This window comes from Boeremia exigua (assembly GCF_020726555.1).
Source record: "Boeremia exigua strain MPI-SDFR-AT-0100 chromosome Unknown C7974scaffold_10, whole genome shotgun sequence".
Taxonomy (NCBI): Eukaryota; Fungi; Ascomycota; class Dothideomycetes; order Pleosporales; family Didymellaceae; genus Boeremia; species Boeremia exigua.
This window is the reverse complement of record NW_025763527.1, coordinates 1123864-1150751: the sequence shown is the minus strand read 5'-3', so window position 1 is coordinate 1150751 and position 26888 is coordinate 1123864. Positions and strand designations below refer to the sequence as shown.

General features: G+C 56.6%; 13 protein-coding genes across 13 annotated transcripts; 7 read left to right on the top strand and 6 right to left on the bottom strand.

Annotated features, from left to right (window-relative positions):
• Positions 1–2965: 2965 nt before the first annotated feature.
• C7974DRAFT_441407 (uncharacterized protein) lies at positions 2966–4770 on the bottom strand. Its single transcript, XM_046145360.1, has 2 exons — positions 3860–4770; positions 2966–3798 (listed from the first exon to the last, which is right to left on the bottom strand). The coding sequence occupies exons 1-2, from the start codon at positions 4475–4477 to the stop codon at positions 3241–3243; spliced, it is 1176 nt and encodes a 391-aa protein (XP_045994133.1). The 5' UTR covers positions 4478–4770; the 3' UTR covers positions 2966–3240.
• On the bottom strand, positions 4771–7116 carry C7974DRAFT_38020 (cytochrome P450). The gene has a single exon (XM_046140505.1). The coding sequence runs from the start codon at positions 6690–6692 to the stop codon at positions 5064–5066; it is 1629 nt and encodes a 542-aa protein (XP_045994132.1). The 5' UTR covers positions 6693–7116; the 3' UTR covers positions 4771–5063.
• On the bottom strand, positions 7117–8756 carry C7974DRAFT_38019 (uncharacterized protein). The gene is made up of 3 exons (XM_046140503.1): positions 8603–8756; positions 7829–8374; positions 7117–7782 (listed from the first exon to the last, which is right to left on the bottom strand). The coding sequence occupies exons 1-3, from the start codon at positions 8647–8649 to the stop codon at positions 7542–7544; spliced, it is 834 nt and encodes a 277-aa protein (XP_045994131.1). The 5' UTR covers positions 8650–8756; the 3' UTR covers positions 7117–7541.
• A 734-nt stretch (positions 8757–9490) lies between these two features.
• Positions 9491–11166, top strand: C7974DRAFT_38054 (uncharacterized protein). The gene is made up of 2 exons (XM_046140525.1): positions 9491–10313; positions 10366–11166. The coding sequence occupies exons 1-2, from the start codon at positions 9633–9635 to the stop codon at positions 11137–11139; spliced, it is 1455 nt and encodes a 484-aa protein (XP_045994130.1). The 5' UTR covers positions 9491–9632; the 3' UTR covers positions 11140–11166.
• Positions 10855–13099, bottom strand: C7974DRAFT_38075 (Aldehyde/histidinol dehydrogenase). The gene is made up of 2 exons (XM_046140534.1): positions 12843–13099; positions 10855–12797 (listed from the first exon to the last, which is right to left on the bottom strand). The coding sequence occupies exons 1-2, from the start codon at positions 13020–13022 to the stop codon at positions 11193–11195; spliced, it is 1785 nt and encodes a 594-aa protein (XP_045994129.1). The 5' UTR covers positions 13023–13099; the 3' UTR covers positions 10855–11192.
• Positions 13100–13915: 816 nt separating this feature from the next.
• C7974DRAFT_318086 (uncharacterized protein) lies at positions 13916–15031 on the top strand (the record flags this gene model as incomplete). Its single annotated transcript, XM_046138631.1, has 2 exons — positions 13916–14760; positions 14884–15031. The coding sequence occupies 2 exons, from the start codon at positions 13916–13918 to the stop codon at positions 15029–15031; spliced, it is 993 nt and encodes a 330-aa protein (XP_045994128.1).
• A 301-nt stretch (positions 15032–15332) lies between these two features.
• Positions 15333–16772, bottom strand: C7974DRAFT_37976 (uncharacterized protein). The gene is made up of 2 exons (XM_046140477.1): positions 16334–16772; positions 15333–16287 (listed from the first exon to the last, which is right to left on the bottom strand). The coding sequence occupies exons 1-2, from the start codon at positions 16410–16412 to the stop codon at positions 15494–15496; spliced, it is 873 nt and encodes a 290-aa protein (XP_045994127.1). The 5' UTR covers positions 16413–16772; the 3' UTR covers positions 15333–15493.
• On the top strand, positions 16727–17867 carry C7974DRAFT_364980 (uncharacterized protein). Its single transcript, XM_046139817.1, has 2 exons — positions 16727–16806; positions 16853–17867. The coding sequence occupies exons 1-2, from the start codon at positions 16745–16747 to the stop codon at positions 17661–17663; spliced, it is 873 nt and encodes a 290-aa protein (XP_045994126.1). The 5' UTR covers positions 16727–16744; the 3' UTR covers positions 17664–17867.
• A 2-nt stretch (positions 17868–17869) lies between these two features.
• C7974DRAFT_364979 (MmgE/PrpD family-domain-containing protein) lies at positions 17870–19980 on the top strand. Its single transcript, XM_046139816.1, has 3 exons — positions 17870–18443; positions 18497–19274; positions 19324–19980. The coding sequence occupies exons 1-3, from the start codon at positions 18174–18176 to the stop codon at positions 19920–19922; spliced, it is 1647 nt and encodes a 548-aa protein (XP_045994125.1). The 5' UTR covers positions 17870–18173; the 3' UTR covers positions 19923–19980.
• Positions 19981–20451: 471 nt separating this feature from the next.
• On the top strand, positions 20452–21052 carry C7974DRAFT_427071 (uncharacterized protein; the record flags this gene model as incomplete). The annotated part of the gene is made up of 1 exon (XM_046144549.1): positions 20452–21052. The coding sequence occupies one exon, from the start codon at positions 20452–20454 to the stop codon at positions 20980–20982; it is 531 nt and encodes a 176-aa protein (XP_045994124.1). The 3' UTR covers positions 20983–21052.
• A 406-nt stretch (positions 21053–21458) lies between these two features.
• On the top strand, positions 21459–22541 carry C7974DRAFT_318139 (uncharacterized protein; the record flags this gene model as incomplete). The annotated part of the gene is made up of 1 exon (XM_046138637.1): positions 21459–22541. A coding segment is annotated over one exon (1083 nt), but the record flags the coding sequence as incomplete, so codon positions are not given.
• A 1917-nt stretch (positions 22542–24458) lies between these two features.
• C7974DRAFT_400979 (uncharacterized protein) lies at positions 24459–25345 on the bottom strand. The gene is made up of 2 exons (XM_046142557.1): positions 25247–25345; positions 24459–25189 (listed from the first exon to the last, which is right to left on the bottom strand). Exon 2 carries the CDS (start codon positions 25017–25019, stop codon positions 24534–24536), a length of 486 nt encoding a protein of 161 aa, XP_045994122.1. The 5' UTR covers positions 25020–25189; positions 25247–25345; the 3' UTR covers positions 24459–24533.
• A 252-nt stretch (positions 25346–25597) lies between these two features.
• C7974DRAFT_378985 (uncharacterized protein) lies at positions 25598–26773 on the top strand (the record flags this gene model as incomplete). Its single annotated transcript, XM_046140435.1, has 1 exon — positions 25598–26773. One exon carries the CDS (start codon positions 25598–25600, stop codon positions 26771–26773), a length of 1176 nt encoding a protein of 391 aa, XP_045994121.1.
• Positions 26774–26888: the final 115 nt, after the last annotated feature.

The following is a 26888-nucleotide window of genomic DNA, read 5'->3' as shown; positions in this document are numbered from 1 at the left end:
ATTTCTCGTTGTACCATTCATAGTCGTATTATGCTGTAGGCAAAGTGCCGGATTTGACAAAAGGCATACCTGACAAGGAAAGTCTCGATGAATTGTCAAATTAAGGAATTATTGGAAGTCTCATGACCCTCTAACCATTCCTTCTCTGTTTCCTGCCATGTGTTTCCATCTGGCGACCATAGCTGAATGCATTCATACAAGAGTGTATCGACCTGCAGGATGCGGCATCAGCTGCCACATGCCTTTCACCATGTGTTCAGATCGAAAGCTGATGTACTTGTCGTTTCGGGACTCGTTCTCCATCTTTTCCACAACATGAGAAGAACTCATGTTCCTTAGAGTAGGTGCTGACAAGTCCTCCATGGACAACTGGAATGGAGTCAAGACGTGCTCCCCTTCGGCATCCGCTTTGGGCATATCAAAGATTGCGCGTTGCTTGTCAAAAGCTAAAATCTCATCGATACCGAAATCGTTGGTCCGTGCAAAGAACATGTGGAAAAATATCTTCTGCTCAAGATATGATCTTGAGTAACCGAGACTTCCAGATGGTGCGCATTTCGGATAAGTTTCGAGACAGGTAAAGATGAAGAATAGAATCTGTCGCACTAGGAAACCTCCTGTCACCAATCTCACCCTTGTGCGTGCGTACGTCTTTGCGTTTGACAGCTCAGCAGACGACATCGCTTTACGAATTATGCGCTTATGGGCACTCCCGTTGATTTTGAAGAAATCTCCGGGCATAGCTGAGCCGATTATGTCGTATAGCATGGGGAGTGCGCCTTCTATCTCCAGGTCAAAAAAAATACTTTGAGCCGACTTCGTGTCATCCAGTTCTAGTCAAAAAGCCGCGTGTCCAAATTTTTCGAGAACTGGCAACAAACGCATCTCCTCATCCTGGGGAAATGTTGTTCCAATTGGTCCACGAAGTCGACCGAAGAGAGGAGAATCAAACCAGTCTTTTGAGGCTGATATGTTTTCCGGCATTTTGACTGCAACAGGTGCAGATGCCCCGTCGAAAAGGTCTTCGAGGTGTTGTGCAATTCTTTGAGTGAACCCAAGCTGTGTTTTGAATGATCGACCTTCATTACCTTCGATCAGAGTGCCAGACCATACACCACCATCTTTCATGATCCTGGCGATCAGCCATTCAGACTGGTATGTCACATCATCGATGCGCTCGAGATTGAGCATTCCCCGACGATTCTCCACACGTATACTAGCCGGTATCTTCTCTACTGAATCGACGAGCTCAAAAGTTGCTGCTACTCCTCCATATCTGGAAGGCCGCCACCGTGAGTTATACACACAGTGCCAGATGGCGTCAGCAACCACAATTTCACCGGACCTACGAAGATGCTGAAGCGTATCGAAGAGAATCTGAGTGATTGCGCGCTCTCTGCGCACGGCATGCTCGTCGTTCACAGGGTTGAAGGTTCGCTGCCACGCTCCAGCATGCACAGAAACCGGGGCTGGGCGCTGCAAAATAGACTCTCGCTCACGATCAAGGGCAGACCATCGCTTCGCGTACCGGGCTTGAATCTCTGTAAGTGTCACGAACTTGTCTAGTTTCCAAAGGAACCCGGGCAGTCGCAGACCCCTACTCGAGAGACTATAAGACTCTGGTGCACATCGACCGAGCGAGAGTTGCTCAGCTGGATTTTTGGACCACCGGAGGTTTGGGAGACAGGCTGCTGTTCTTAGTAAATGCTCAATAAAAGCTACAGACGGTCAGCATATCCACCAAGAACGTAAAGTAGCATCACTTACGCAGTGGGGCGGTCTGAAGTAGGCTTACTGGACGATAAACATCGGGTGTGAGACAGAACGACAACGCACAGTGCAAGGCTTGACTGCGTCTTTTCGAGCGCCGATCCATCTAATCGCAGTTCGTATTCGCACAGATTAGCAAGTATGGCCAAGCGATCAGACACCACGCTATTCTCTCGATGCCGGAGAAAGCTTAGAGCGACTGCTGCGTTGCATGGATCTTTACTACGGTTGTCTCCAATGGTTATGTCATATCTCGATGTCAGAGGTACCGATGGCTGGATCCACTCCCGCCGGTCGAAGAACTCGGCCTCTTGAAAGAATGCAGGAGAGTTACCAGCGATGTGCGAACCGGCTTGCTTCATTCTACCGCAGAGGATTTGGAAGTCAATGCAGATCTCTGTGTAGGATTGCTCGTGGCAGACAAGGTGCAGTCGATTCCGGATGACGTTGCGAGCACATGGGAACAGAACCACTATCTTCCCTGCAGACGCGAAGGCCTCCTGAAGAATCCATGCTCGAGTGCACCGTGGCGACGTTCCTCGTGTGGGAATTCCGGAACCTCGCGCGCACCTTTTTCAAACGAGACTGGAGAGACCATGAGTTGCACCCAGTGTATCGATACCCTTGCCAACTCAGTCGTGAAAAGTCCAATAGTGACATGAGCGTAGAGAAACACTGCATCCACCGCCTGCACGCCAACCTTATCCTCTGCATCATCGTCTTGGTCGATGCATCCCTGAAGTCACAGGGCTCAGTCATGCTCATCCATAAGAAACCGCGCAGATACTTATAACTCAATTAATCTAGATCATTCTATATCCGTTCTGGGCTGCAAAAGTGACCGCACGGTCGACGGATGACCTCCTTTGCCGCTCAGATGGCTCGTGTCGAGCCATCTTCCTCAGTGACAACATACGGATCGATCGTCACTGGTAGGGCGTCGCGGACGCCGCCCAGCAGTATGACACGGCATCAAAACGGCTACATGGCTACTCGTTGTGATTCTGAAGCTTCAACTCGCGTCCAGAAAATGCAAAGGCGTAGGGGACGTCGCTGTTGGCCACTCTTCGTATCTTGAATCGCGTTGTCGTGCGATTGTTGGGGAAAAGGGGGATTTCTTTCGCAGTACTAGCACGTGCGGTCTCTCACATGCTCGCACAAGCTCGGTCTTGTCGTTTCAGGGTTGGAGGGTGACCGGAACTGCCTGAGGAGGTCATGTTTAGAGCATTTGTGATGGGTGTCGGGCAACTGTGCTTTGAACTCGCACCGGGCGCACTGCTCTTCGAAGCTTGAGGAGAAGTGTATTCCTTCTGTACTTGGTTCGCCAGTGCAACTTTCTTCAAAATAATGATGGGAACTAGGATATGGGGTGCTGGTGTTCCAGAGCAGCACGAGGTGCGCGAAGAGGCGTACTCGCAGCAGCTCATGCGAAACGCATACATTCCCACCATCCAGCAAACATCCGGTCCTCTACGCCCCAGCCGCCCCCGCAGCCTCCTCCCCACCCCCCTCCTTCTCCTCCGCAAACGACACCACCCCGCCCCGCCCCACAAGCCCAAACACCACATCCTGCACCCACCGCGGCCACCCTCTGACGCCCGCCCACCGCTCCTGCCCGCGCGGCACACACACCCTCCCGCTCCTCCCCGCCAACACCTGCTGCAGCACGGCCTCAGCCACGCGCTCCGGCGGATCCGGCACAATCCCCCTCTTCGCAAGCTGCTTACCGCTGTCCTTCAGAATGCCTGTCTGGTGCCAGCTCGGATGCACGCTGGTCGTGCAGATGGCCCTGCCGCCGGCGTAGTGCGCGAGGCACTCGGCGCGCACGCCCTCGGTTAGATATAGGGCGCCGATCTTGCTGATGCTGTAGTCGACCAGGCCTGGTGCGGCGACGAAGGACGCCATGGAGGCGATGCTGACGATGTGGCCTTTGCGGGCGCGCAGCATGGAGGGGAGGAAGGCGCGGATTAGGACGAGGTGCGAGATGAGGTTTACCTGCAGAAGTTTCTGGGACTCTGCGTTGGAGGTCTGGCGCTATTAGTCCGGGACGGGTTGCGAGAAGGAGGGGGGGGGGGAGGGGGGAACGCACCTCGAGCAGCGTCTTCCCGATGCCGATCCCCGCGTTATTCACCAACACACTGACATCCCCGTGCTCGCGGCGAATCCGCGCACACACGCCCTCCAGCGCCGCCGTATCCGCGATATCGCACCGGTAGAAGAACACATCCGACAACCCCTCCAGTTCCGCAGGGAACGCCGCAACGTCCACGGCCACCACGCGCGCGTGCCCCGCAAACGCCTGCACCATGTGGTACCCGAACCCGCTGCTGCCGCCCGTGATAAGCACGAGCTCGGCCTTGCCGGGCCCGAAGCGCCAGGCCGCGCCGCTGCGGCCCAGGGCCCAGTTGTTCCAGGCCAGGGCGTTGAGGGCGCGGTTGGCGGCGCGCAGGGCGTTGGCGGCGGTGAGTAGCTTGAGGAGGGTGATGAGGGCTGTGAGGCGGGCGACGCCGCGCGGTGTGTTGGTGGTGACGGGGTGGGTGGATTGGAAGGGTTTCAAGAGGCGGGAGCGCAAATGTGGAGGGCCCCGCGTGAGGAGGTAGAGGAGCGTGCCTGTGAGGAGCGGCGAGGTGAGGGTGCTGGTCACGCCGGAGAGGGCGCGGCCGGCCACGCTGGGCCGGGTGCTTGCGAGGGTTCCGCCGGGGGGCATGGTGCGTGGTGGAGGTCCGGGTTAAGTAGGTCGGGATGGAAGGTAGATATACTGTGCCACCGAGGGCTCACCGTCGACGTGAGTTGGCTGGAGCTAGGCCTTGACAGGTGATGATTCCTTGAAGTATGTTACTAGCTGTCCGTGGCCCGCATACTACGAGCGGAATGTGCACAGCCGGACCTCCTTGCTCGCTCATCACAGCACGCGCCGAGGCACTCTCGCTCTTATGGCGTGCCTGGAGATCACCCCGCAACGCTAAGACCGGCGCCAGGGTCCAGCTGCAGTGATCTGCGGCTCCGTTCTAGTGCGGGGAAGCCCCACCACATGTGAACGTGTTCGAGTCAGCGCTGCAACCATGCACCTATCCTGCCATTGGAACAATGAGATGAGGGATACGGTTGGCAGCTGCCGAGGTAGACTGTAGTGCGCTTCTGTCCACAGCTTCTCGGGAGTCTGGATGGCGGCTCTGCCAAGGTGACCGAGAGATGCCGTGCCATGAGTCTCGGTCAGAGATACCTATCTGCAACATGAAATCGCAACCAGAGTATCATTTGCAACCACCGTCGACACACCCACTACCCCCCACTCACTCCCCCCATTCCACACGCTCCAGCCGCAACCGCATTCCATTCACCGGCTTACTCGTAATCGTCCCGCCGACCACCACCTGCTCCCCCGGCACCGCCATCTGCATCTCAAACCTGCCCACAAACGCCGCGACCAGCGCCCTCAACTCGGCCCTTGCAAACCGCTCGCCAATGCAACTCCGCGGCCCGTGCAAAAACGTCAGGAACGCGTAGTTGCTCTCCGCGCCGCCGCCCAGCGTCGCCCGCCCCCCGTCGATCCAGCGCCCGGGCTCGAACACCTCTGCATCCGTGCCCCACAGCGCCGGACTCCGGTTTATCGCCCAGGGCACGAGGAACACGAGGGTGCCTTTGGGCACGCACACGCCGGCTATGGTGGTGGGCCGCGTGGCGCAGCGCGAGGAGACGGGGATGGTGGGGTAGAGGCGCAGGGTCTCGTTGCAGACGGCGTTGAGGTAGGGCATAGATTCCAGCAGGGCGGCGATGTCGGCGGTGGGGGAGGAGAGGGCGGTGGGCGAGGGGATGTGGGCGTGGATTTCGGCGCGCAGGCGGGTTTGCACCGCCGGGTGCGTCGAGAGCAGGTACGACGCCCATGTCAACGCCGAGGAGGTGGTTTCGTGGCCCGCGGCGATGAAGGTGAGGAGGTGGTCGACGAGGCTTTGGTCGGAGAAGTTGTTGCTGCGGATCATGAAGGAGAGGATGTCTCGGCTTTTTTCGTCACTGTTAAGCTTTGTTTTGGCTTTCTGGTCGATGACGAAGTTGGTGCAGATTCGCTTGAGGTTCCCGGTCATGATCTTGACGCGCTCGTTGAGCTTCCATGGCAGCATCGCGATCAGCCGCGGCGGGAAGAGCAAGTGGCATAGGAAGTAGATAGCCTTCTCCGACGTGGGCTCCAGGACCTCTTCGAAGGTCTTGGCGAGCTCGTCTTCCCCGCTACGGAGTGATGCAATGTCGCGGCCAAGTCCCGCCAGCCCGATGATATCGAGTGTGACCTGCGTCGAGTAGTGGCCTATTTCGAGGACTTTGGACGCTTCGTGTGTCAACGCGGCCTCGACTGTGTCGCAGAACTCGATCGCTTTCGACCAGAACACCGGATACAGCTCCTTGATCTGGCGGAACGAAAACGCAGGCATAATCTGCTTGCGGTGGTGTCGATGCACATCGCCCTCGAGCATGACCAGCCCGTTGCCCAGAAACCTCCGCAGGAAGTCGCTGATCCACGCCGGCTTTTCGAAGTCGTACGACTTGTGGACAAGAACGTCCGCGATGGCCGCGGGGCTGGTGACGATGAGCCTGTCGGTATGGAAGAAGCCGTAGGTCCGGATGACGCCGTCGTTGGGCGTTGCGTTGATGATGTCGAGATGAGGCTGGCCGGGCGGCCTTGCAAACAAGGCGAGCCCGTGTCCGACGAGCGGCCTGAAGCCCCTCGCTGTCGGCAGGTGTCGGAGCGGACTCAAGAAGAACGGGTAGACGACGAGCTTGTACGCGCCATAGAGAGCAAAATTGAGGAGCAGAGACGCGAAGAAGACAGAGATCAGCGTGGTTCCTGCGGCGAGGCTTGGGAGAAGGTAGAAAGCGAGTATCGACTCCGGCACAGCTGCAAGAGCCACATTCGCGGGCGTGACCTCCATTGTGATGGTGAAGATGCCAGCGCGGGGCGAGCTGCCTTTACAAGTCTACATGAGAGCTCAAGAGGGCCTCTAGGCAGCCGAACATAAGAGAATCGGGCATGTCAGACGCAGATCGAACCAGCCGACTCGGGCTCCCAAGACGTCCGACGAAGTGGCGGAGCGTCAAATGCGGCAGTCGCTGCGAGAAATGCTGCGAGAAACAAACCTACCAGCCTCAATCCCTGTCCAGGAACGCTGTCTCACAATGCAAGATCCTGGCGAAGATGGGGTTCTGTGGGTTGACGAGGATGCTGACACGCAGTTGCTGTGTAAGGTTCGGAGCTAGCTGATTCGGGCGCGGACCGAGGCTTGATGCGGAGGCATGTGCGGACTTCTCTGCTACTTTATTCCAACAATCACTGCGTGAAGGCTGGAGACTGCTTGTAAGGCCACGCAAGTACGCGTGGCTTCGCAAGCCCAACTGAGTCTGGTTGCCTCGTGATATTAGGCAGCACTGGAGCCCTATCTTGCTTCAACGTAGTTGGTCTCGCTCAAGCTGTACAGTGCTTGAGGCTTCAAGGAGAGGGTAGGTCTGTCTGACATTACTGGAAATATGATAGACACGTGTAACTTGCCGAGATCGTATAGATGGCCGTCTTCCCAGTGATCTTGACCATCACTGTAAATCGACTCCGAATCCTCCACGATCATCTCCAATCATTTGCAGGATATCACCGGTACATGACAATCGTAAGTTGAAGATTGTATTCTATGTTCTAGTCATTATCATCGAAGTGAACGAAGTAGCCTTCCGGGACCCAATACACTGAACTCCATGCTCCGATATCTCACGCAAAGGTCCGGGATTCTCTATCGGGCGTTGTTCTTGGGGGCCTCGGTGGGGGGTCCGGTTGGTGTTGTGTAGCACTTGGTCATTCCGCCGTCGACCACAAAGTCTGTGCCGTTGACGAAGCTGGACTCGTCGCTGGCCAGGAACAGAACGGCCTGGGCCTGCTCAATGGCCTCGCCGAAGCGGCCAGAGGGGAAGTGGACCTCGCGGCGGTGGCGCTTCTCAGCGTCGTCACCGAGCCAGTCCTGGAGCAGGGGGGTGCTGGGGCTGTTAATATACAGATAATCACAAACTGGAAGAAGCTTACTTCAACGGCGCAGGGCAGAGCGAGTTGAACCTGTAGCCCTCCCTGGCGTGCACCATAGCCAGCTCGCGCGTCAGCGCCAGAACGGCACCCTTGCTAGCTGTGTAGGCCAACTGAGGTGTCGCAGAGCCGACAAGACCGACCACACTGGCAGTGTTGATGACGCTGGCCTTTGTCTTTCCGTGCTTGCGGAAGCTCAAGACTGCGTGCTTGCTGCCGAACCACACACCCTTGACGTTAATGGCCTGTGTCAGGTCCCAGATTTTCTCCGGGGTGTTGACAGCATCGTCGTCGTCGGCGTGCATTATGCCGGCGTTGTTGAAGATGATGTCCAGACCGCCCCAGGAGTCGACGTGGGCGACTATGGCTTCCACATCGGATTCCTTGGAAACATCGCAGATCTTGGTCTCGATCTTGAGCGCTTTCGCGCCGGGCACGACTTCGAGGAGCTTGGCTACTGCCTTCTCCAGAGCTGGGCCGGAAATGTCCGAGAGGAGGACGTTGGCGCCCTCACGTGCAAAGAGAATCGACGTCTCAAGTCCGATGCCGCTGCGCGGTGTCAGCTACATCCAGAGGCTTCTACGGCATTTCATTGATTTCGGTTGTCGCTGATGCCAAGGGTCGAAAAGTCTGATATGGCTACGGTGGCGGCACTTCGCCACAATGGCTCAACACTCTCCAGAGGTCCAAATCCTGGAATGAGCCATCTCTTGCGAATTGGTGGTGCAGACATTGTCGACGGCGGTGCGGAGTCTCCTGGGGCACAGATGCACTTACCCAGCGGCGCCGGTGACGATAGCGTTCTTTCCTTCAAGACGGCCCATGTTGAATCTGCAGGATCTCACTGTTGAAGTGGGTGGGTATAGGGGGTGGTATCAGAAATCTGGCCGGAAGTCAGAGGCGGTGTTTGAAGTTTTATAGTCACGATGGTTGATATTAGTCATATTAACGGCGGCGGCGTCATCTCGCTTTGTCAACGGGGAAGGTGTGCCAGCGCAACGACCACACTGAGATGGCGTACCTGTTACAGACGGGTCCTGGAAGTGGTGAGGTGGTCAAAGCAGCGTGTTAAGCGTCAATGGAAGGCTGTGGGAGGTCACGGATGGCGACGGTCGGTGATATTGAGGGACCGCGACCGGCATCGGCGAAGTGATAGATAATGGCGATAGGACGATAAGGACTGCCGGCGACGGCGCGCACTGCGACAGACGCAGACGCAGCAGGGCGGTGAGCCCAGGGCATGGCCATTGAGCGGCTGGAGAGCGGCTGGAGAACGGTCTTCAGTCCCTTCATGGTCGCGTGGCTCTCGAGGCGCATCACGGCGTTGGGTGCTGTCACGGCTCTGCATGGAGTGGTACAGACACGCGTACCCCGCCATCTGGTGGGGCTGGCCACCGGCGGTAGCGGTGAGTTCTGGCGGACATCACGGTGGTGCTTGGGGCTGTCGCGCGGGCTATCAGGAGTCGCAAGGGATGAACGGGCAGATTGCAGGCATGCATGCCGGCGTGTGCGATGGTTTTAAACATATGCAGGCGGCGCAGCGGCGCGAGGCTCACGCTGTGCTGATTGCCGGCAGTGGGCGCTAGCAGCGTTCCGACGCCCCACGTCATTGGTCCCGCAGCAGCTATCGCGTCGACAGCTGAGGGTCCAGCGAAACCTGCTCCGGTGCGCGTTGGTTCCGTATATTGGTCTTCTGCATTGCTCCCCAAGTACTGTACTACAGTACATTGGTCTGCTGCACTGCTCCCGCGTCTCCTACTGCGCTTCCACCTCCGCCGCCGCCCCTCCCCCACACACAGCACACAGCATGGCCGCAGACCCCGTGACGCTCGAGGCGCTGCCCGAGCTGCTCAAGGACGATGTCGCGGTCAAGGTGGCGGGCATCGACGTCGACGGGATGCTGCGCGGCAAGCTGATGGCCAAGAAGAAGTTCCTGTCCATCGCGAAAGACGGCTTCGGCTTCTGCAGCGTCGTCTTCGGCTGGGACATGCACGACCAGACGTACTTCCGCGAGCTGGGCGTGTCTAACAAGGAGAACGGCTACCGCGACCTGATCGCCGTGCCGGACCTCAGCTCGTTCCGCCGCATCCCGTGGGAGAACAACGTGCCGTTCTTCCTCGTGTCGTTCCACGACCCGGACACGCACGACTCGCTGTACGCGTGCCCGCGCAGCCTGCTCAAGCGCTCCGTCGACAAGCTGAAAGAGAATGGCTACGGCGCCATGGCCGGCGCCGAGTACGAGTTCTACCAGTTCCGCGCGCCGCAGACGCACGACGGCCCGGAGCGCAACTCCAGCGGCACCGCGACGTTCCTGCGCGAGAACCCCGTCAACGCCCTGCCCAGCCTGACCGAGGGCATGTTCGGCTACAGCATCACGCGCACCGTGCACAACCAGGACTACTTCTACGGCATCTTCGACGCCTGCGAGCAGTTCAACTGCGGCATCGAGGGCTGGCACACCGAGTCCGGCCCGGGCGTGTTTGAGGCGGTGAGTCCTACATCCCCGTGGAAGAGTCCTGTCACTGACTGACCGACCCCAGGCCCTCCAGTTCGGCGAGATCAGCGCCATGGCCGACAAGGCCTCGCTCTTCAAGCTCGTCGTCAAGTCGCTCGGCTCCAAGTACGGCATCACCCCGTGCTTCATGGCGAAGCCGCGCGAAGGCCTGCCCGGCAACAGCGGCCACATGCACATCTCGCTCGTCGACGACGCGGGGACCAACCTGTTCGCGCGCGCCGAGCCCGACCCGGCCGCGCCCTACGCCGACATCCGCTTCCTGTCCGACCTGGGCCGCCACTTCCTCGCCGGCCTGATCGACGGCCTGCCGGACATCATGCCCATCCTCGCGCCCAACGTGAATTCGTACAAGCGCCTAGTCGAGAACTTCTGGGCCCCCGTCACTGTCTCCTGGGGCCTCGAGCACCGCGCCGCGTCCATCCGGCTCATTGCCCCGCCCACCGCCAGCGCAAAGGCGACGCGCTTCGAGGTGCGCGTGCCCGGCGCAGACACAAATCCGCACTTTGTGCTCGCGGCGATCCTGGCGCTGGGCTGGCGCGGCATCGAGAAGAAGATGGAGATTCCCATTCCGCCGCTGGGCAAGGGCGAGGACGTGGGCGGCGCGGCGGACAAGGGCGAGCGGCTGGCCAAGAGCCTGAAGGAGGCGACGGACAAGTTTATGCGCCCGGAGAGCGTGGCGCGGGAGGTGTTTGGGGATGCGTTTGTGGACCACTTTGGCGGGACGCGGCAGCACGAGATCCGGCTGTGGGACGAGGCCGTGACGGACTGGGAGGTGCGGCGGTACATTGAGACCGTGTAGCGCGTTTTCTTATATCACGATACCAACCAGATACGAATCCTCACCACTTCCACTTACAGCCCCACAATCCCCCGCAGCCCCTTCAGCTTCCCCCCCAGCCCCGGCGCATACCCCATCCACACAATCCCCTGCGCCATGTTCCACGCGCGCTGGCCCGCCCCCGCGCCCCGCAGCGGGATATCCATGGGCGGCGGAATCGCCGTCTTGACGCCGGGCCAGCGATCCCTCGTGACCGCCTTGACATTGCACAGACTGCGCAGCCCCTCCGGGCCGGCAAACCGGCCGTACCCGCTGCCCTTGACGCCGCCGAACGGGAGCTGCACCATGTACGTGACGGCGAAGTCGTTCACCGCGACCATGCCGGCGTGCACCTCGCGCACCACGCGCTCGAGGTCCGCAGTAGCCGTGCCGTACACGCTGGCGCCCAGCGCGTAGATGGTGCTGTTTGCGGTGGCGATGGCGTCGGACACGTCCGCGGCGCGCATCAGCAGGAACACGGGCGCGAAGAGCTCTTGCTGCGCGATGCGCATGGCGGGCGTGACGTCGGCGAGGAACGTGGGTGTGAAGTAGTGGCCCTGCGGGTAGTCGGGGTGCGTGTAGCGTTTCCCGCCGGCGAGCAGGCGGGCGCCGTCCTTGACAGCGTCGGCGATGAGGGCTTCGAGCGTGGCGAAGGAGGCGGGCGAGATGGAGGCGCCGACGTCAACGGGGACGTCGGGCGAGTCGGTGAGGATGGAGCCGGGTTTCAGGGCGCGAATTTTAGGCGTGAGGTAGTCGACCAGGCGGTCGTGGACGTTGGGGAGGGCGATGACGCGCTCGATGCCGATGCAGTTCTGGCCGGCGGATTGGAAGGTGCCGCGCATGAGGATGCTGGCTACGCGTTTGAAGTTGCTGTCTGAGAGATCGTCGAGGACGATGGCGGGGTCCTTGCCGCCGAGCTCGACGCATACTGGAGTCAATGACTTTGCCGCTGAAGCACATACGTAGTGTGCCACCTGTCGAGAGCCGATGAAGGTGATGTGGCTAATGTCAGGATGCGACGTTAAGTGGCCCGCCACATCAGGCCAGCAGACGACCGACTGAATGATGTCCGGAGAGTGGCCACATGCCTCCAGGGCGCTAGTTGCGATTGCGGTGAAGTACGTCGCAGACCACGCAGTCGCCTCCGAGCCCTTCACAACAATGGCATTGCCCGCGAATATCGAGGAAATCATCGGAGAGAGGAGGTTGTGAAATCCGTAGTTCCAACTAACAAGAGCTGCCACGACGCCCAGCGGCTGGTACATGACTTCGTTCCACTTGTACATCATGAGGAGGTTGGTCGCGCGGCGCTCGTTCTTGAGGCTTTCTTCGCCATGTCGTATTATCCACCGCAGCTTCTCGGTCGTCACGAGGATCTCCCCCAGCGCAGCGTCCACCATAGTCTTGCCGGTGTCCAGACAGGCCACTCTTGCAATGGTCTCCTGGTTCTCGAGAATGAACTTGAGCATCGTCTTGAGCACTTTTCTGCGCTCCGCGAACGTCGTCTTCGCCCATTGGACCTGTGCTTCCTTTGCCTTGGCGATGGCACGGTCGATGTCGTCTGCGGTCGATGGATTGACGCGTCCGAGGGCTTCTCCAGTCGCTGGGGCGTAGCATTGGATGAGCGAGGAGCCAGACACCTGGCTGTGTCAGTTCTGCAAAGTATGACGATAGAGGCTCCATACCTTCAGCGTAGGCTCCTGAAGCACTTGGCCCTTCCAGCCAGGCTGTGCTTGCTCAGGAGGCGTGACATGGTACGGTACCGGCGCTTCTGCGTCTGTCCGGAGCAACAGATACAAAAAGCAGAGTGTCGCAGCACTGACGGCGCCAAGCACATATGTGCGGTACTCGTCCAGGCCGTCCATGGTGCTCAATGGCTTTCGGTTATGCTAGTTGGTGGTCATTGGGCCAAACTTTTTGGCGTGTCCTGACGCGTGATCACCTGAAAGCAACCTTAGAATTTAGCTCCCCCCCTCCTCGGCCACCAACGCCGACAACGATCGCAACTTGCTCCATGGGGAAAGTTTGCACTGGTGTTGATTGCCCCGTGACCGATCCGGAACCGAGAACCTGGTCATTGCCGGCGCATGCGATCGCAAGGTTTGCGGACAAAGGCCTCGCCATCCAAGCTCACCGATGTGCGCAGGAAGTACGACAACGTAGGACATCCATCGAGCCGACCTCGCGGCAGCGGCAGCATTTACGCTATCGATAATGATTGTGTTACCGTCCACGGGCTCCTTGCGTCCCGGCACATGACTTGGCTTGGCATATGGGTAATGCATGTCTGAACAACCTGTTCCCTCTTGCATAGCCACGACTTGGTAAGACTGTAGATCGGGATCAACATATCTATTAGCATGCCTGATCGTCTGTCCGTACCTGAGGCGCCCGGAGTAGTCGGTGCCGAAACGCGACTGAAACCGTCAAGACGTCAAACATGCCAACCTCGACTCTCAAGCGTCAATCGTCTGGGGAGCAGCAAATCGCCAGCAAACAAGCCTTACATGGCAATATGGAGGCCTTGTTTGCGTTTGAGGCAGCAACCGCCTGTTTGGGGCGATGCTCGGCATGGGTACTCACAATGCTTTCATGCCTTCGCAGCCTGATGTATAAGAGCCTGAAGTTTGAGTGCTATATCGACTGTACGGATATTCTCCGACTTCCAGCTGATCTACATTCTATTTCGAAGAGAAGCACTAATAGCACATTTTAATTACCCTTCATTTTTAATCCAGTCCACCACCGAACTTCCACCATGGCTCTCCGCTTCATACAACAGACCCTCACAGTCGCAGCCCTGTGCTCAGCAGCCCTCGCACAAACATCCGATGTCATCCCCGCCGACATCAGCGCCGGCTTCACCAACAAAGAAGTCCAAGTCTCCTTCGACGCCAAAGCCGTAGACGGCTTCGCCTCGGGCACAACCTTCTCCAAAGACGCCGTCAGCACAGAACCCACCTTCGCCCTCGGCGACAGCAACGGCATCTCGCCCAGCACCCGCTACACCCTCATCATGGTCGACACCACCTGCACCTCCGCCCGCAAGCTGCACTACGTGCGCTCCAACTTCAAGTTCTCCTTTGCCGGCGGCGCGAATATCGACACCGAGTCTGCCCCGCTGCTCGAGTACAAAGCCCCCGGCGCGCTGGGCGAGCAGGGCGACGCCCGCCAGTACGTCTTCCTGATGTACACGAACCCGCAGCGCAAGGAGTTCGCCGAGATGCAGCTGCCGGCCGACGATCAGGTGTTCGACATCAAGCAGTTCCAAAACGACAATGGGCTCAAAGACCCCGTTGCGGGCGTCGGCATGGTAGTAACCCTGGGCGGGACCGCAGACTGCGGCAGCGAGGGCGCAAACCAGGTACCCTCGGGCCTGCCCTCTGCGGCGCCAGCATCAAGCGCAGCAGCGAGTTCCGTAGTGAGTTCCGCCGCGAGCTCCGCAGCCCAGACGAGCCCCGCGCCCGCGCCCACTCCGTCTCCACCCGGCAGCCCAGCAGCACCATCACCACCCCCCAGCGTCCCGGCCTCGCCCTCGCCTCCCACCGGCCCCGCCAACACGCCCCCAGCGCCCTCCAGCGCCCCCGCCGCCGCGCCATCCCCGTCCACCGGCCCAGACAACACAGACACACCCGCCAGCGCGCCCGCACCCGCACCCGCACCCCCCGTCTCCGCGGCCCCGCCCGCGCCCTCCGCCGCCCCCGCCTCCCCCATCTCGACGCTCAGCAGCGTACTCCCCGGGACGCCGACCACGAGCCGGGCGCCGCTGGAGCAGACGGCGAATGCGGCGGCGGGGACGGTGGTGGCGATGGGGTCGGGGCGGTTTGTGACGCGGTTGTTGGTTGTTGCGGGGGTGTTGGTTTGGTGGGGGTGAGAGGGGTGGGATATGTGGGATATGTGGTTTTGGTGGTTGATACCCTGTTTGTAGATGTGGTTTATGGAAGAATTTTGGATGCTGTTTTGCTCGGGCAGTGGATGTCGTGATGAGAGTGATGTGTGAAGTGTTTTTGTCATGTGACTTTCTGGCTGTGGCCGCACGCTTGATCGTGTGTGCCTCTGATGATGTGCGGTGTTGACTGGCGAGGTAGGACTCGAGTTCGGGAACGAAGATGGCCGGAGTCTCGTTTAGCGTTTGTTCACCTCTTCAACAACCCCACGATGACTTGACATCAACGCTGGCTAAAGCCTAATCACTCACTTCGTTTCCGTCAAGAGACGTCAGGGGCGTCGACAAATCAGTCAGCGCTACTCAGAACATGTGTTATACCTCAAGCGCTGTGGTAGAATACGATGGAATCAATACCTTATAATCTCACCGCAACCCTCAAGCAGAAGCCTATTCCTGCACCACTTCAGCATACGTCTTCCCCCCCTTCTTCACCAGCTCGCCCACAACGAACGGAATCGCATCCTTGGGCCCATAGTATTTCAAGTCAAACTTATCCCACTCGCCCGCCTCCTTAAGGAAATCGGCCGTGTGTCTCTGCAGCTCGCACCCGCCCATGAAAAACGGCCACCCGAGCAGCGTATACACAACCTGCATGGCGCGCGCCAGCATCCGGCCCTCGGTCCGCCACGGATTCGCAACGTGCTCGCAGACCACCATGCGGCCGCCCGGCTTCAGCAGGTTGTACAGCCCGTTGACCGTCTCCTGGGCATGCGGCACCCCGCACAGCACGCGCACGCAGCAGATCTCGTCGAACACGCCGTCGGACGCGAGGCCCGCTCTGCCGCTGATCTCGAGGACGCCGCTCTTGTGCAGCGCCGGGATCAGGCTCTCCGGCTCGCCGCCGCACAGCAGCGCGTGGTACTTGTCGCCGAACCCGGTTTTCTGCGCGTTCCGCAACAGGCCCTTGTGCAGGTCCTCGGCGGGCTCGGCGCCGTACATGGCGCTGATGCGCGACGCGTCGAAGCGGGATAGTATCTCGCCGGACCCGGGGCCGATGTCGAGGACCACGCCTTCGCAGACTGAGAGCAGTTCTGTGAGGGGGCCGGACATTTCGATGGACATTGCTTCGCCGTTGTGTGTCCATAGGCGCGCAAAGGATTTGTAGCGTAGCTTGGTGAGGTTGAAGAGGGTCCATGGTCGGCGCTCGATGAAGATGACTTCAAGAATGGTCATGAAGAAGTCTGCATGTGGTCAGGGTTGGATGATTGTAAGTCTTGGGATACACACGATAGACGGAGGTAAGAAGTAGCAGTAACGGGCGCAATAGTACTGGAACATTGTCTTGGATCCATGCTGGTGGAGGCATGACTATGGATGTCCTGTTGGATGATGTTTATTCAGCTAGCGATGGAGGCCGTTAAGGTGATGTTTGGTAGCAGCAGCTGAGGACAGGAAACGAGACCAGCTGAGTGAGAGCTGGGTAGCTCTTGAAACTTTGGACTGCCATCGGATCATCGGCACCATCGTCCGGAAGGGGGAACGATAGGTTCGAAAGCAGGTGAGACGTCAGAAGCATGTGGCAGTGGGGAACAGGTGGAGCAAGAACAGCCGAGGCATGTGGCCCAAGCTCCCGCGCGCGCCGAAATAGATGTGAAGGACATGCGTGTTCTCTTGCGTAACGCTCGACAGTAGACTGCAATGGCTCAGCAACAGAAGCAGAAGTTCGCGCTGATTACAGGGTGCACACCCGGAGGCATTGGGTGAGTCTGTCGTCACATGCGTACGCGGCGCGTCTGACACGCATAGGCACTTCCTTGCATTGGAGTTTGCTGAGAAGGGCTTCCAAGTTCTGGGAACTGTTCGCGACCCCTCGAAATACACCTCGCCGCACCAGAACATCACGTTCCTGCCGCTGGAGCTCACAAGCATTGATTCGATCCGGGACCTCCGCAAGCGCGTCACCGAGATAACGGGCGGCAAGCTCGACATCCTCTACAACAACGCTGGGCGGAACTACGTGGTACCTGCGCTCGACTATGACACCGACGAGCTCCACGAGCTGTTCGAGGCCAACGTCTTTGCCGTGATGCACATGTGCCGGGAGTTTACTCCACTCCTGATCGAGGCCAAGGGCACGATTGTCCAGACCGGTTCGGTCGCCGGAATCCTACCGTACGTGTGGGGCGGGCCATACAACGCCTCGAAAGCCGCACTGCACTCATACACGAATACGCTGCGAGTCGAGCTTGCGCCGCTCGGCGTGCGCGTGGTCAATGTGATCACCGGCGGCGTGAAGTCGAACATCGCACGCACCCACCGCGAGCTACCGGCAGGCTCATACATGCAGCCCCTCGCCGCCGAGTACGAGAGCCGGTTGACGCACAGCCAGCAGCTCGGCATGGACACCAAACAGTATGCAAGCAGCTGCGTGAGGCAGGTGCTGCGAGGAGACGGCTGGTTTGGCCGACAGAGAGAGATCTGGGAGGGCAAGATGAGCTGGATTGTGTGGTTTGGGTGGAAGTGGATGCCGACGAAGATCTTCGATTGGTACTTCACCTACGTCTTCAGGCTTGGAAAGCTGAGGGGCACTGTTGGACCCAACAAGAAGACTTTGTAGACTCTAATCAACCCATTGTTGTGCTTGAACATCTTGAGATATTTTGTAATCTCCGAGCATGCAAACCAAACGATGCCAACCACCTTCAGCCGAATTATTTTCAGGTGTCAGGGACCGTGAGCTCGGCTATATGGACGTCTGTGCATTCGCGGAGTGCGGGTTAAGGCGGGGTAAGGTCGCAGGCAGAAGAGCCTCCAGACAGCCATCAGCAGTCAGACAAACAGCAATGTAGATCTCTAGTTCTAATATACATGCTGAGGGAGCAGGGAATTGTTTGAGCCTCATCTAGCGTCACGAATGTGCCGCAGGATTGGCGCCTGACACGGCAAAACCGCGTAGCTCCAGCCTCGGTTGAGAACGGCGTACCGGTACCCTCCTCCCGAACTCCAAGAGCCGAGCGTCGCTTCTCTGCTTTATTTCCTCAGAGACCAAAGCTTTCAGACCTCGCCTAGTACGACACTCCCTCTTCTAGCTGCGTTGTGGTCATTGAGCTCAAGAAGCAAACTGACCATGTCGGCCTTCAGTCGCAATCTGTGCAGCACCGCTTCGCGCACGCTTCGCCAACGATCCACCGTCATCAGCCGAGCTATTAGGCCAATTGCTCTCCGAGCTGCCCCCACAGCTTCAATTGCTCCCCGCGCCGCCGCTGCAAGCTCTTTCTCCACCATGGCTTCCCTCAAGAGCGCCGCACCGCCCGTCGGCGGCAAGCGCGAGTTCGACCCCGAGATCAAGGACATTGCAAACTACATCCACAACGTCTCCATCGACTCTGAGCTCGCGGTAGGCCAATTGACTGCCCCTTCTTAGCCCCAGCTAATGGCGTTATTTTTTAGTACGACACAGCGCGTTGGGTCTTCGTTGACACTCTGGGCTGCGGTCTTGAGGGCCTTCAGTTCGAGCAATGCAGGAAGATTCTTGGTCCTACTGTCGAGGGCACTGTCGTCCCCAACGGCACAAAGGTCCCCGGCACAAACTACCAGCTCGACCCCATCAACGGTGCCTTCAACATTGGTGCTATGATCCGTTGGTTGGACTTCAACGACTGCTGGCTCGCTGCTGAGTGGGGCCACCCCTCAGACAACCTGGGCGCCATTCTCGCGACCGCCGACTGGGTCAACCGCACAAACAAGAATGGCGGAAACCTTGGCAACGGCAAGATCTTCAAGGTCCGCGATGTCCTGGAGGCTATGATCAGGGCGCACGAGGTTCAGGGCTGCATGGCTCTCGAGAACTCGTTCAACAAGGTCGGACTCGACCACGTTATCCTCGTCAAGCTTGCCTCGACCGCCGTTGTCTCCAAGATGCTGGGTCTCAGCGAGTCCCAGACCCGTGACGCCATCTCGCAAGCCTTTGTTGACGGCCAGTCCATGCGCACATACAGGCACAGCCCCAACACCATGTCCCGCAAATCGTGGGCTGCTGGTGATGCCTGCCAGACTGCTGTGAACCTCGTCCTGAAGGTGCTCAAGGGTGAGCAGGGTCTGCCCACCGTTCTGTCGGCTCCCACCTGGGGCTTCTACGACGTCAACTTCGGCGGCAAGCCCTTCCAGTTCCAGCGCCCGTACGGCAGCTACGTCATGGAGAACGTTCTCTTCAAGGTTTCCTACCCTGGTAAGAATTGTCGCACTTGAAAATCATAGCAATATGCTAATCGATCTAGCCGAGTTCCACTCCCAGACCGCCGTCGAGGCCGCTCAGCGCCTGAACAAGAAGCTCAAGGCTATGGGCAAGTCCGCCGAGGACATCGAGAGTGTCGTCAACCGCACCCACGAGGCCTGCATCCGCATCATTGACAAGCAGTTCAAGCCCATGGAGAACTTCGCCGACCGTGACCACTGCGTCCAATACATGGTCTCGACCATGTTCGTCTTCAACCGTCTCGAGGCTACCGACTACCCTGATGAGAGCGAGGCCGCTCAGTCCGCTCTCGTCGAGTCCCTGCGCCAGAGGATCAGCTGTGTCGAGGACCCCCAGTTCACCAAGGACTACCATGACCCCGAGAAGCGCACCATCTCCAACGCGCTGACCGTCACCCTCAAGGACGGCACCGTCCTGGAAGAGGAGGTCGTCGAGGCCCCTCTGGGCCACCGCCTGCGCCGCGAGGAGGCCAAGCCCGAGATTCTGGCCAAGTACAAGAGGCATCTTGGCCCTCACTACCCTGCTGAGCACGTCGACAAGCTCGTTGCTCTGGCGCAGGATGCTAAGACCATCGACAACATGGATGTCGATGAGTATGTTGACTTGTACGTGAAGAACTAGATATCAAAATGTACCATGGCGTCTCTAAGGAGCTGAGACGCTAATTGCTTCGCTACAATATCTTGTGTCCTGTTTGCATTTGCTTTGTGAACTCTTTGCATGCCTCCTGCATCCCTTTTATGCTCCCCTTGCTCATGTCTACCTCTTTTGTCGCCTTCTCAGCATGATACAGAGTATATGCCTCTTTGCTCCTTTCTCACGTAGTCTTCGTTGCGGCATGGTAAATGCACAGTACTACCTTTGCAAGGGCGAAGAGGGAACTGCGGGCGTCCTCGTGTGAGCATGCCCCTTCTTTTCCTGGTCCGTGGTATCCTCTCGGAGCACAATGACGCATTGGCATCCATTCACGCTTGCTTCGCTTTTCGTTCGCGAGACAGTGGCAGTTCTGGAGGAAGGAGCAGTTGCGCGCAGCCCGCTGCCTTTTAACGTCTGAAGCCGCCTCGCTCAACCGTTTCCTTTTCTCCTCAGGACTGACACCTGCACTTTGTTCATTGACCCCGTGCAACTTTGTCTACTCTTTTCACTCATCATGAATGAGCATTTCGCCTTCTGGTATCCGTCATCCTGGACGATGATCGGGACCGTTTTCTCCATCTTCTCTTTTCTTGTCACCCTTTACGTCACGTTTGTCAGACGAGACGTCGTTGTCACTGCCATTGACAAACTCCGTGACGTCTATGAGACGATACGGGATGAGTCATGGTACCTCCGGTCAGTACGGACAGACGTCGATGCATTGAGGAAGACACTTGCTCCGCCTGGGGAGTCTACTGTCGAAATGCATCGGACACTTCAAGGTTTGAGGACCGACTTGCAAGCGCTGGCCACTGCAACTCGTGAAAACCGCGAAGATGTCAACGGATTGATGACGGAATCGCAGGCGCCCGCAATTCCTGTGCTTCTCGAGATCCTGGCCGAAGTCTGGAAGGTCACCACGCGTGAGCCGAAGATCCAGAGAAGGCTCCCGCCTTTCTCCCGCCATCTGATGGTGGCTCAAGCCGAAGCCCTGGCAAGAGAACGGATGCAGGCGAATCCCAATCCATTCCAAGACTTGGATTGATGACACTGTGTCCAAGGCAGTGGGGGTGGAACTCCTTCGGGAGGGAAACCCTCCTCAGCGCTGTGCTCACACCTCAACGTGGTGCTGAGGTCTAGTATCCTTGTCAAGGAGAAGCTAAGATGAGCATGATGTACATAGTTCCAATGACAACTTATTTTCCTATATCATCCTTCGCGCCGTTGTGATTCTACGGTCCGTCCAAGCATGTCAGCAACTCCCTACCCAGAATGGGTACCAAGAGGACTCTGCCAATACTGAATGAGAATTGGTGCGTTGTGGTAAGGCTGGTTCAGGGTTTGATACCATTCTACCTAATTTTGAGAGTAGCCTAGAAATGTCGCTACCGTAAACCCTGGCCCACACACTTACTACGTGTTGCGAAGACTTCGTGACGTGACACTTCTTTCCCACCTCATCACACTATCAGTTGTTTATTGATTGTGTTTCTTTCACGCCCCATACAGTCTCCAGAGCCTATTCGACCTGCCAATCTAGTCATGCTGTTCACTGATGTCGGCCAGTGGATATCGCAGCGCGTGAGATCGCTCTTCGTGACTCCGCCAGGCTTAGGCGCATTCACCCTTCCTGTCGAAATTATCCTGATGATCTCCTCACATTTGGACATTACCTCGAGACTTTCTCTCGCTTTGACTTGCCGAACCCTCTTCCTTGTGTGCTTCCCCAAATACTTGACCCTGCACCCGGTAGAAAAAGAAGAGCTGTTACTGCTAATTGAAAGAGACTTATCGACTTATTACTTCTGTCACTTTTGCGTAAAGCTCCATCGTTGGCACGGAAGCTGGACTAGATCGATGAATATGCGGGACTCTCTCCCGTGCCCAGGAGAACCGGGAACGACTTTGTTCCATCCCTCTGGCCATTATATCCCTTACTATCATGCGCGTTTAGTCATGAACCGGAATCTCTATGGACCCAAGTACGGTCCTTCTCTTCGCAGTCTCGAGCACCGGAATAGGTCGCATCATACCTCCGACAGAGTCATCAAGGCCAGTTCAAGATATGGGCATATCGTTGACAATCAGCTGTTGCTTCTATGCATCACGTCATATTCGCATTCAAATGGCAATGCAGCTTTACTCAGAAAACACATCAACCATTTCCGATACTCGGTGTGTAGACACATCACCGTAGCACCCGGTAGTCCAGACCACGGTCCAGTCGGAGTTCCAGAGTTAGCCGAACCCAAAACCGCCTCGAGCCACTTCTCGCCTTGCAGTCAGGGGCTTGGATCCTGCTCAATCTGCTTGACAGACTACACCGTCGATGTAACGTGGCAAGATGACCGGAGAGGCTACTTGATCACTCTGTCGATTTACAACCAACTGGGTGACTGTCGATCGCCATCTGCTTGGGAGTGGCGCACTATGGCCAGTCCATATGCGTCTAGAGACGAAATTCTTCGGAAAGACCGGTCAGTGGAATACGGGCTTGGTTGTGTCCGAGATCGATGGAATAGAGCTACGGGTGTTGTTGCAGAAGCCAAAGGTGACTGGGTACCACTTCCCAGAATGTTAGCCGAATCGCGTGGGGAGCACTGAAAACTGGACCTGATGCCTAATAGCGTTGATTTGGCATGCAAATCAGTTTCTGTAATCTGTAAATTCTGAGGCAATTTCCTGCACAGACCTAATTACCTGTCGCTGATACATAAAAGTCCCACGCCTCCTCAGTCTCCTCCCAAGTCTGAAGGAACTGCGGAATGTATTTCCTGGCCCACTCGTCTCCTGGATCTGCAGTGTACATAGCCTTACGTACTTCCCAGTATGCTGGAAGCCAACCAGCTTGATGCCAGTCTATGAGTGCAAGTATTCTGGGGGGCCCGCTCTTTGTAACTATGATATTGCTACGATGGAGGTCTCCGTGCGTTAGTACAATTTTAGCATCATCTGGCAGGCCACTACGGTAAGGGTCTTGTGGATATGCGTCTGGGTTGGTGAGCTTTCGCCTATACAAAGATGAAAACCAATCGTGGAATTCCTTTACAGTTGGAAATGGCCCAGAAGTAGGGAGCACATCCACAGGAAAGGCGATGTCTTGAAGTGGCGTGCGACAAATATGACCAAGAGGGCTTAAGTTAGTTTGGATTAGATGCAGAGAAGAATCGATAGGACATACCGACAAACTGAAACTCGGAATCCTGTTTTACCTCCCTGAGTGTATTCAAGATCCCACGAAGCTCTTGAGCCACGTTGCACCGTTCTTCGTCGCTCAGATCAGCCCACCGGGCTTCAAGACTGAGCCCATCTATCAACTCCATGAAGATGAACGTCTCCTTGCCCTTTTTGCACCACGCGTAAACTTCCGGAACAGGCACAGATGGTCCCAGAACGCGCCGAACGGCGTATAAGCACTGGCCTTCTGCGATAGATTCTTCAACGCCAAACTTCACGAGCAGATTGAGATCTTCGAATATCGCGATACTCTCCTTTGGACGGGGTTTCGATCTAGCTTGGCGTCGAACTTCATCCAACGACGGTAGTAAAGGACAACGCTTGAAGAACGAGGAATCAGATACGATGACATCTGATCCGGTTGGAGCAATGGAGAGAGAGAAAGTAGGTAGAGCTAAAACGATCGTCAGACATATATGATTGAGGCGCGTTATAGCAAGAGCGACTAGCATAAAACTTGAGGCACTTACTCCCAACATCGACTGATTCTAAAGGATCCATCGCTATTAGCTGAACAATGTCTGCAGTCACGCGCCTGTCAAATAGTCTCTTGCATCTATTGCATCAAGTAGCTACAGCAATCGATGTAAAGTTTGGAGGAAACGTGGCAACGATATATTGTAGAGGCGTAAGTCATACTGCTGGCAGTATAATAGACTCAAGTCTTTCGACTGAAGACAACCCCGCTATTCACGTGAGCTGGGTCCGTACACCAAATGTCCGGAGCTACCGGGCACTCGCTCCAGACCTCAGGTGCGCAGCTTCTGCAAAAATAAGGCTACCTAGGTACGTAGCTAACGTACCCTTTGCGAACAATTTTGTCTTCCAGACTACTAGAAATCCTAGGAGATTTCTCAGACCCCGCGAGCTAGAACGAAGTAGTCCCAATAGTCATAGAATCCTCGACGATCCAGTACTAGAGGCAGATATTTCGATTCCCATTCTTGGCCAATCCGCGAGGTCCACCGAGCTTTGCAATACTCCCAATAATCTGGATACCATCCAGATTGATGCCAGTCAATAATTGAAATGATCTGAGGGTTGGAACCAGCAGATAGAATGATGTTACTTCGGTGTAAATCAGCGTGCGTAAACACGATGGGAACATTATCGGGGAGAAAGGAGCGGTATGGATGTGGTGATGATGCATCTTGAACATCCTGGATTGGGCCATACGCAGTTGTGAACCAGTCGTGGAAGATAGAGACGCTCTCAAATGGTCCTGCAGTTGGAGAGTTGCTATCTGTAAAAATGATGTCTAACAGTGGTTGCTTGCCAACATGGCCTGGTCAAAGAATTAGACCAAGGTTGTACAAGTCTTGATGGTAGACTGGGGCGATTGGGGCTTTCAGATTAACCTCACGAAGTTAAACTACCAATGAAGAAGTCCTGCTTAATACTGCCCAATGCATCGACCATGTCATGCAATTGTTGACAAACGGACGTCTTTTCTCCTTCAATCATAGTGTCCCAGCTCTTCTCTAACGTTATGCCGTCGACTAACTCCATATAAATGAATACTTGATTGCCGTCCTTGCACCACCCATACACCTCTGGAACAGGTACGACTCTAGATAGAGTGTTGCGGATGAACAGCAGACACTGCCCTTCAGCAAGTGTTACCTCCGTCCCATATTTCACTAACAGCCCTATACCAGGAAATGCTACAGGCGGAGGCCGAGTTATGAGCTTAGCTCTAGGGTTTTCGGAGCGACTCGCCACTTCTCTCACTTCTGTCGGTGTTGGAAGAGACAGTGGTGCGTTTGGTTTCTTGAAGAATGATGACTTGCAGGATACAACGTTCTCGTCGAACGGGAAGGGTTCATGCCGTGTCTCCTCTTCCATGGCGAAAGTAAATACCTCCGATGAGAGTTCTGTGTGTTCGTTGGCGGCAGTCTTTGCAAAGGATACGTGAGTGAAATCTAGTATTTCAATGCTAGATTGGTTCAGCGTTGTCTCTCCACCACGGTCGCTCGGCTGTGTATCAGGGATTATAGTTGTACTTCTTTAGTTATCTCCAAACTGAGATTAGTGAACCTGAAACCAAGCTTTATCTGCTCTTGCTACGATACCTAACATTGAACGTAGTTACATAAATATCAGCGGTTGGAAGGGGAGTCAAGCACAGGGGTCGTAAGTCGAGTTTAGCGGAGCGCGTTGGTCGATGAGTAAAGATAAGGTTACGCTGTTACGTTGGTAAGTGGGCAGGGGTTAGTGTCACGTGTGGATTATTACGCCGACGGACACGGCAAGCGGCTATTCGTTCTGCCCTCACATTGAGGCTTAGACAGTGTGCGAAACATGCACTGCCACGACATGCGCAAGAACACCCTCCGTTTCCATCCTGCATTCGTTCTTGCCAGGCCCAGCGTGCACCCGCTCAAACACGCTCCTGGACCTCTATCTGACCTTCAACAACACCAATGCCAATAAGACGCACGCACAAGAAGTCACGGAATGGATGCGACCAATGCCGAAGGCGCCGTGTCAAGTGCGGCGAGCAGTTCCCTCAATGTTCTACATGCACTTATCGCAAGGAATCGTGTTCGTACACCCGCCGGCTGTCGATGCCGCCCAAATCAACCGAACAAAGCGCTGCGGCATCTCACATGCCTACTCCTGACCATGCGACGGGCTATGGGCCAAACCAAAACACAAGCCTAACTTTTCTCCTGCCTCTGCCGCATGCGGATAGCAAAATAGCAAGTTTGTGGTGTCCGAACGAGTCGACGAGATCTCAAGAATTGAGGCTTATGTACCACTGGGGAAAAAGCACTTGCGACACTTTCACCAAAGAGATAGGCAACGCTCTTCAACAACACATTATTGAGCAAGCTTTCCGGCATGAATTCCTCATGGATACGATTTTTTCGCTCACGTCGCTGCATCTGGCAGTTGTGGAAGACAAGCGCGAGTCTGCCGAGGAATTAGTACGTGTCGCCATGTTCTACCAGGACAACGCCATTGCCAGACTCCGAAGCGCCATCAATGATCTCTCCCCAGAAAACTGCGATGCTATTTTCATCACTTCTATCATGATTATGGTGTGCACCATAGTGTCCGCACTGTTGCAAGATCACGGCAATGGCTCAGCCCTATCCACTGTAAAGGCAATGCTCCAGCTAACAGACCTGCTGCACGGTATCAAATCTGTGCTCAGTGTGAGCCGGGAGTGGATTGTCAAGACTCCAGTAGCATGCATACTAAGATCAGGAGTTGCGCTCAACTCGAAATCGCTGCAACTACCTCTGGAGGACTTACGACACGCGAATGCAACTCAAAGCAAAGGGGAGCGATGTCTCATGTATGCGCATACAATAGATGTGCTCGAAAGTTCCCTTCGTGAACCAAGGTCGGCTCTTTCCTGGATCATCACAGTCCACCCTGACTTTCTGAGCGCCCTGCGAGAAGAAGATCCACTGGCCCTGGCTATATTCATGCTATGGGGTGTCCTCCTGCATCACCTCGGTGACATGTGGTGGGCTCAATTTTCAGGAACGCGGCTTGTTGATGCAACTTCATGCATGCTTGACGGAAAGCTGACCAGATGGAGTTCCATCACGAGTTGGGCGCGATTGCAAGTGGGTCTGAGGAGGTGATATGCCACCTAACCATGGCTGCCGCTCGCCTGAACGACTTGACGTCAGACGTCAATATTTTTCGGTCCTCACCCGAACATGGTTGTCCTGTACTCGGCGGTGCAGGTGCTAGCCC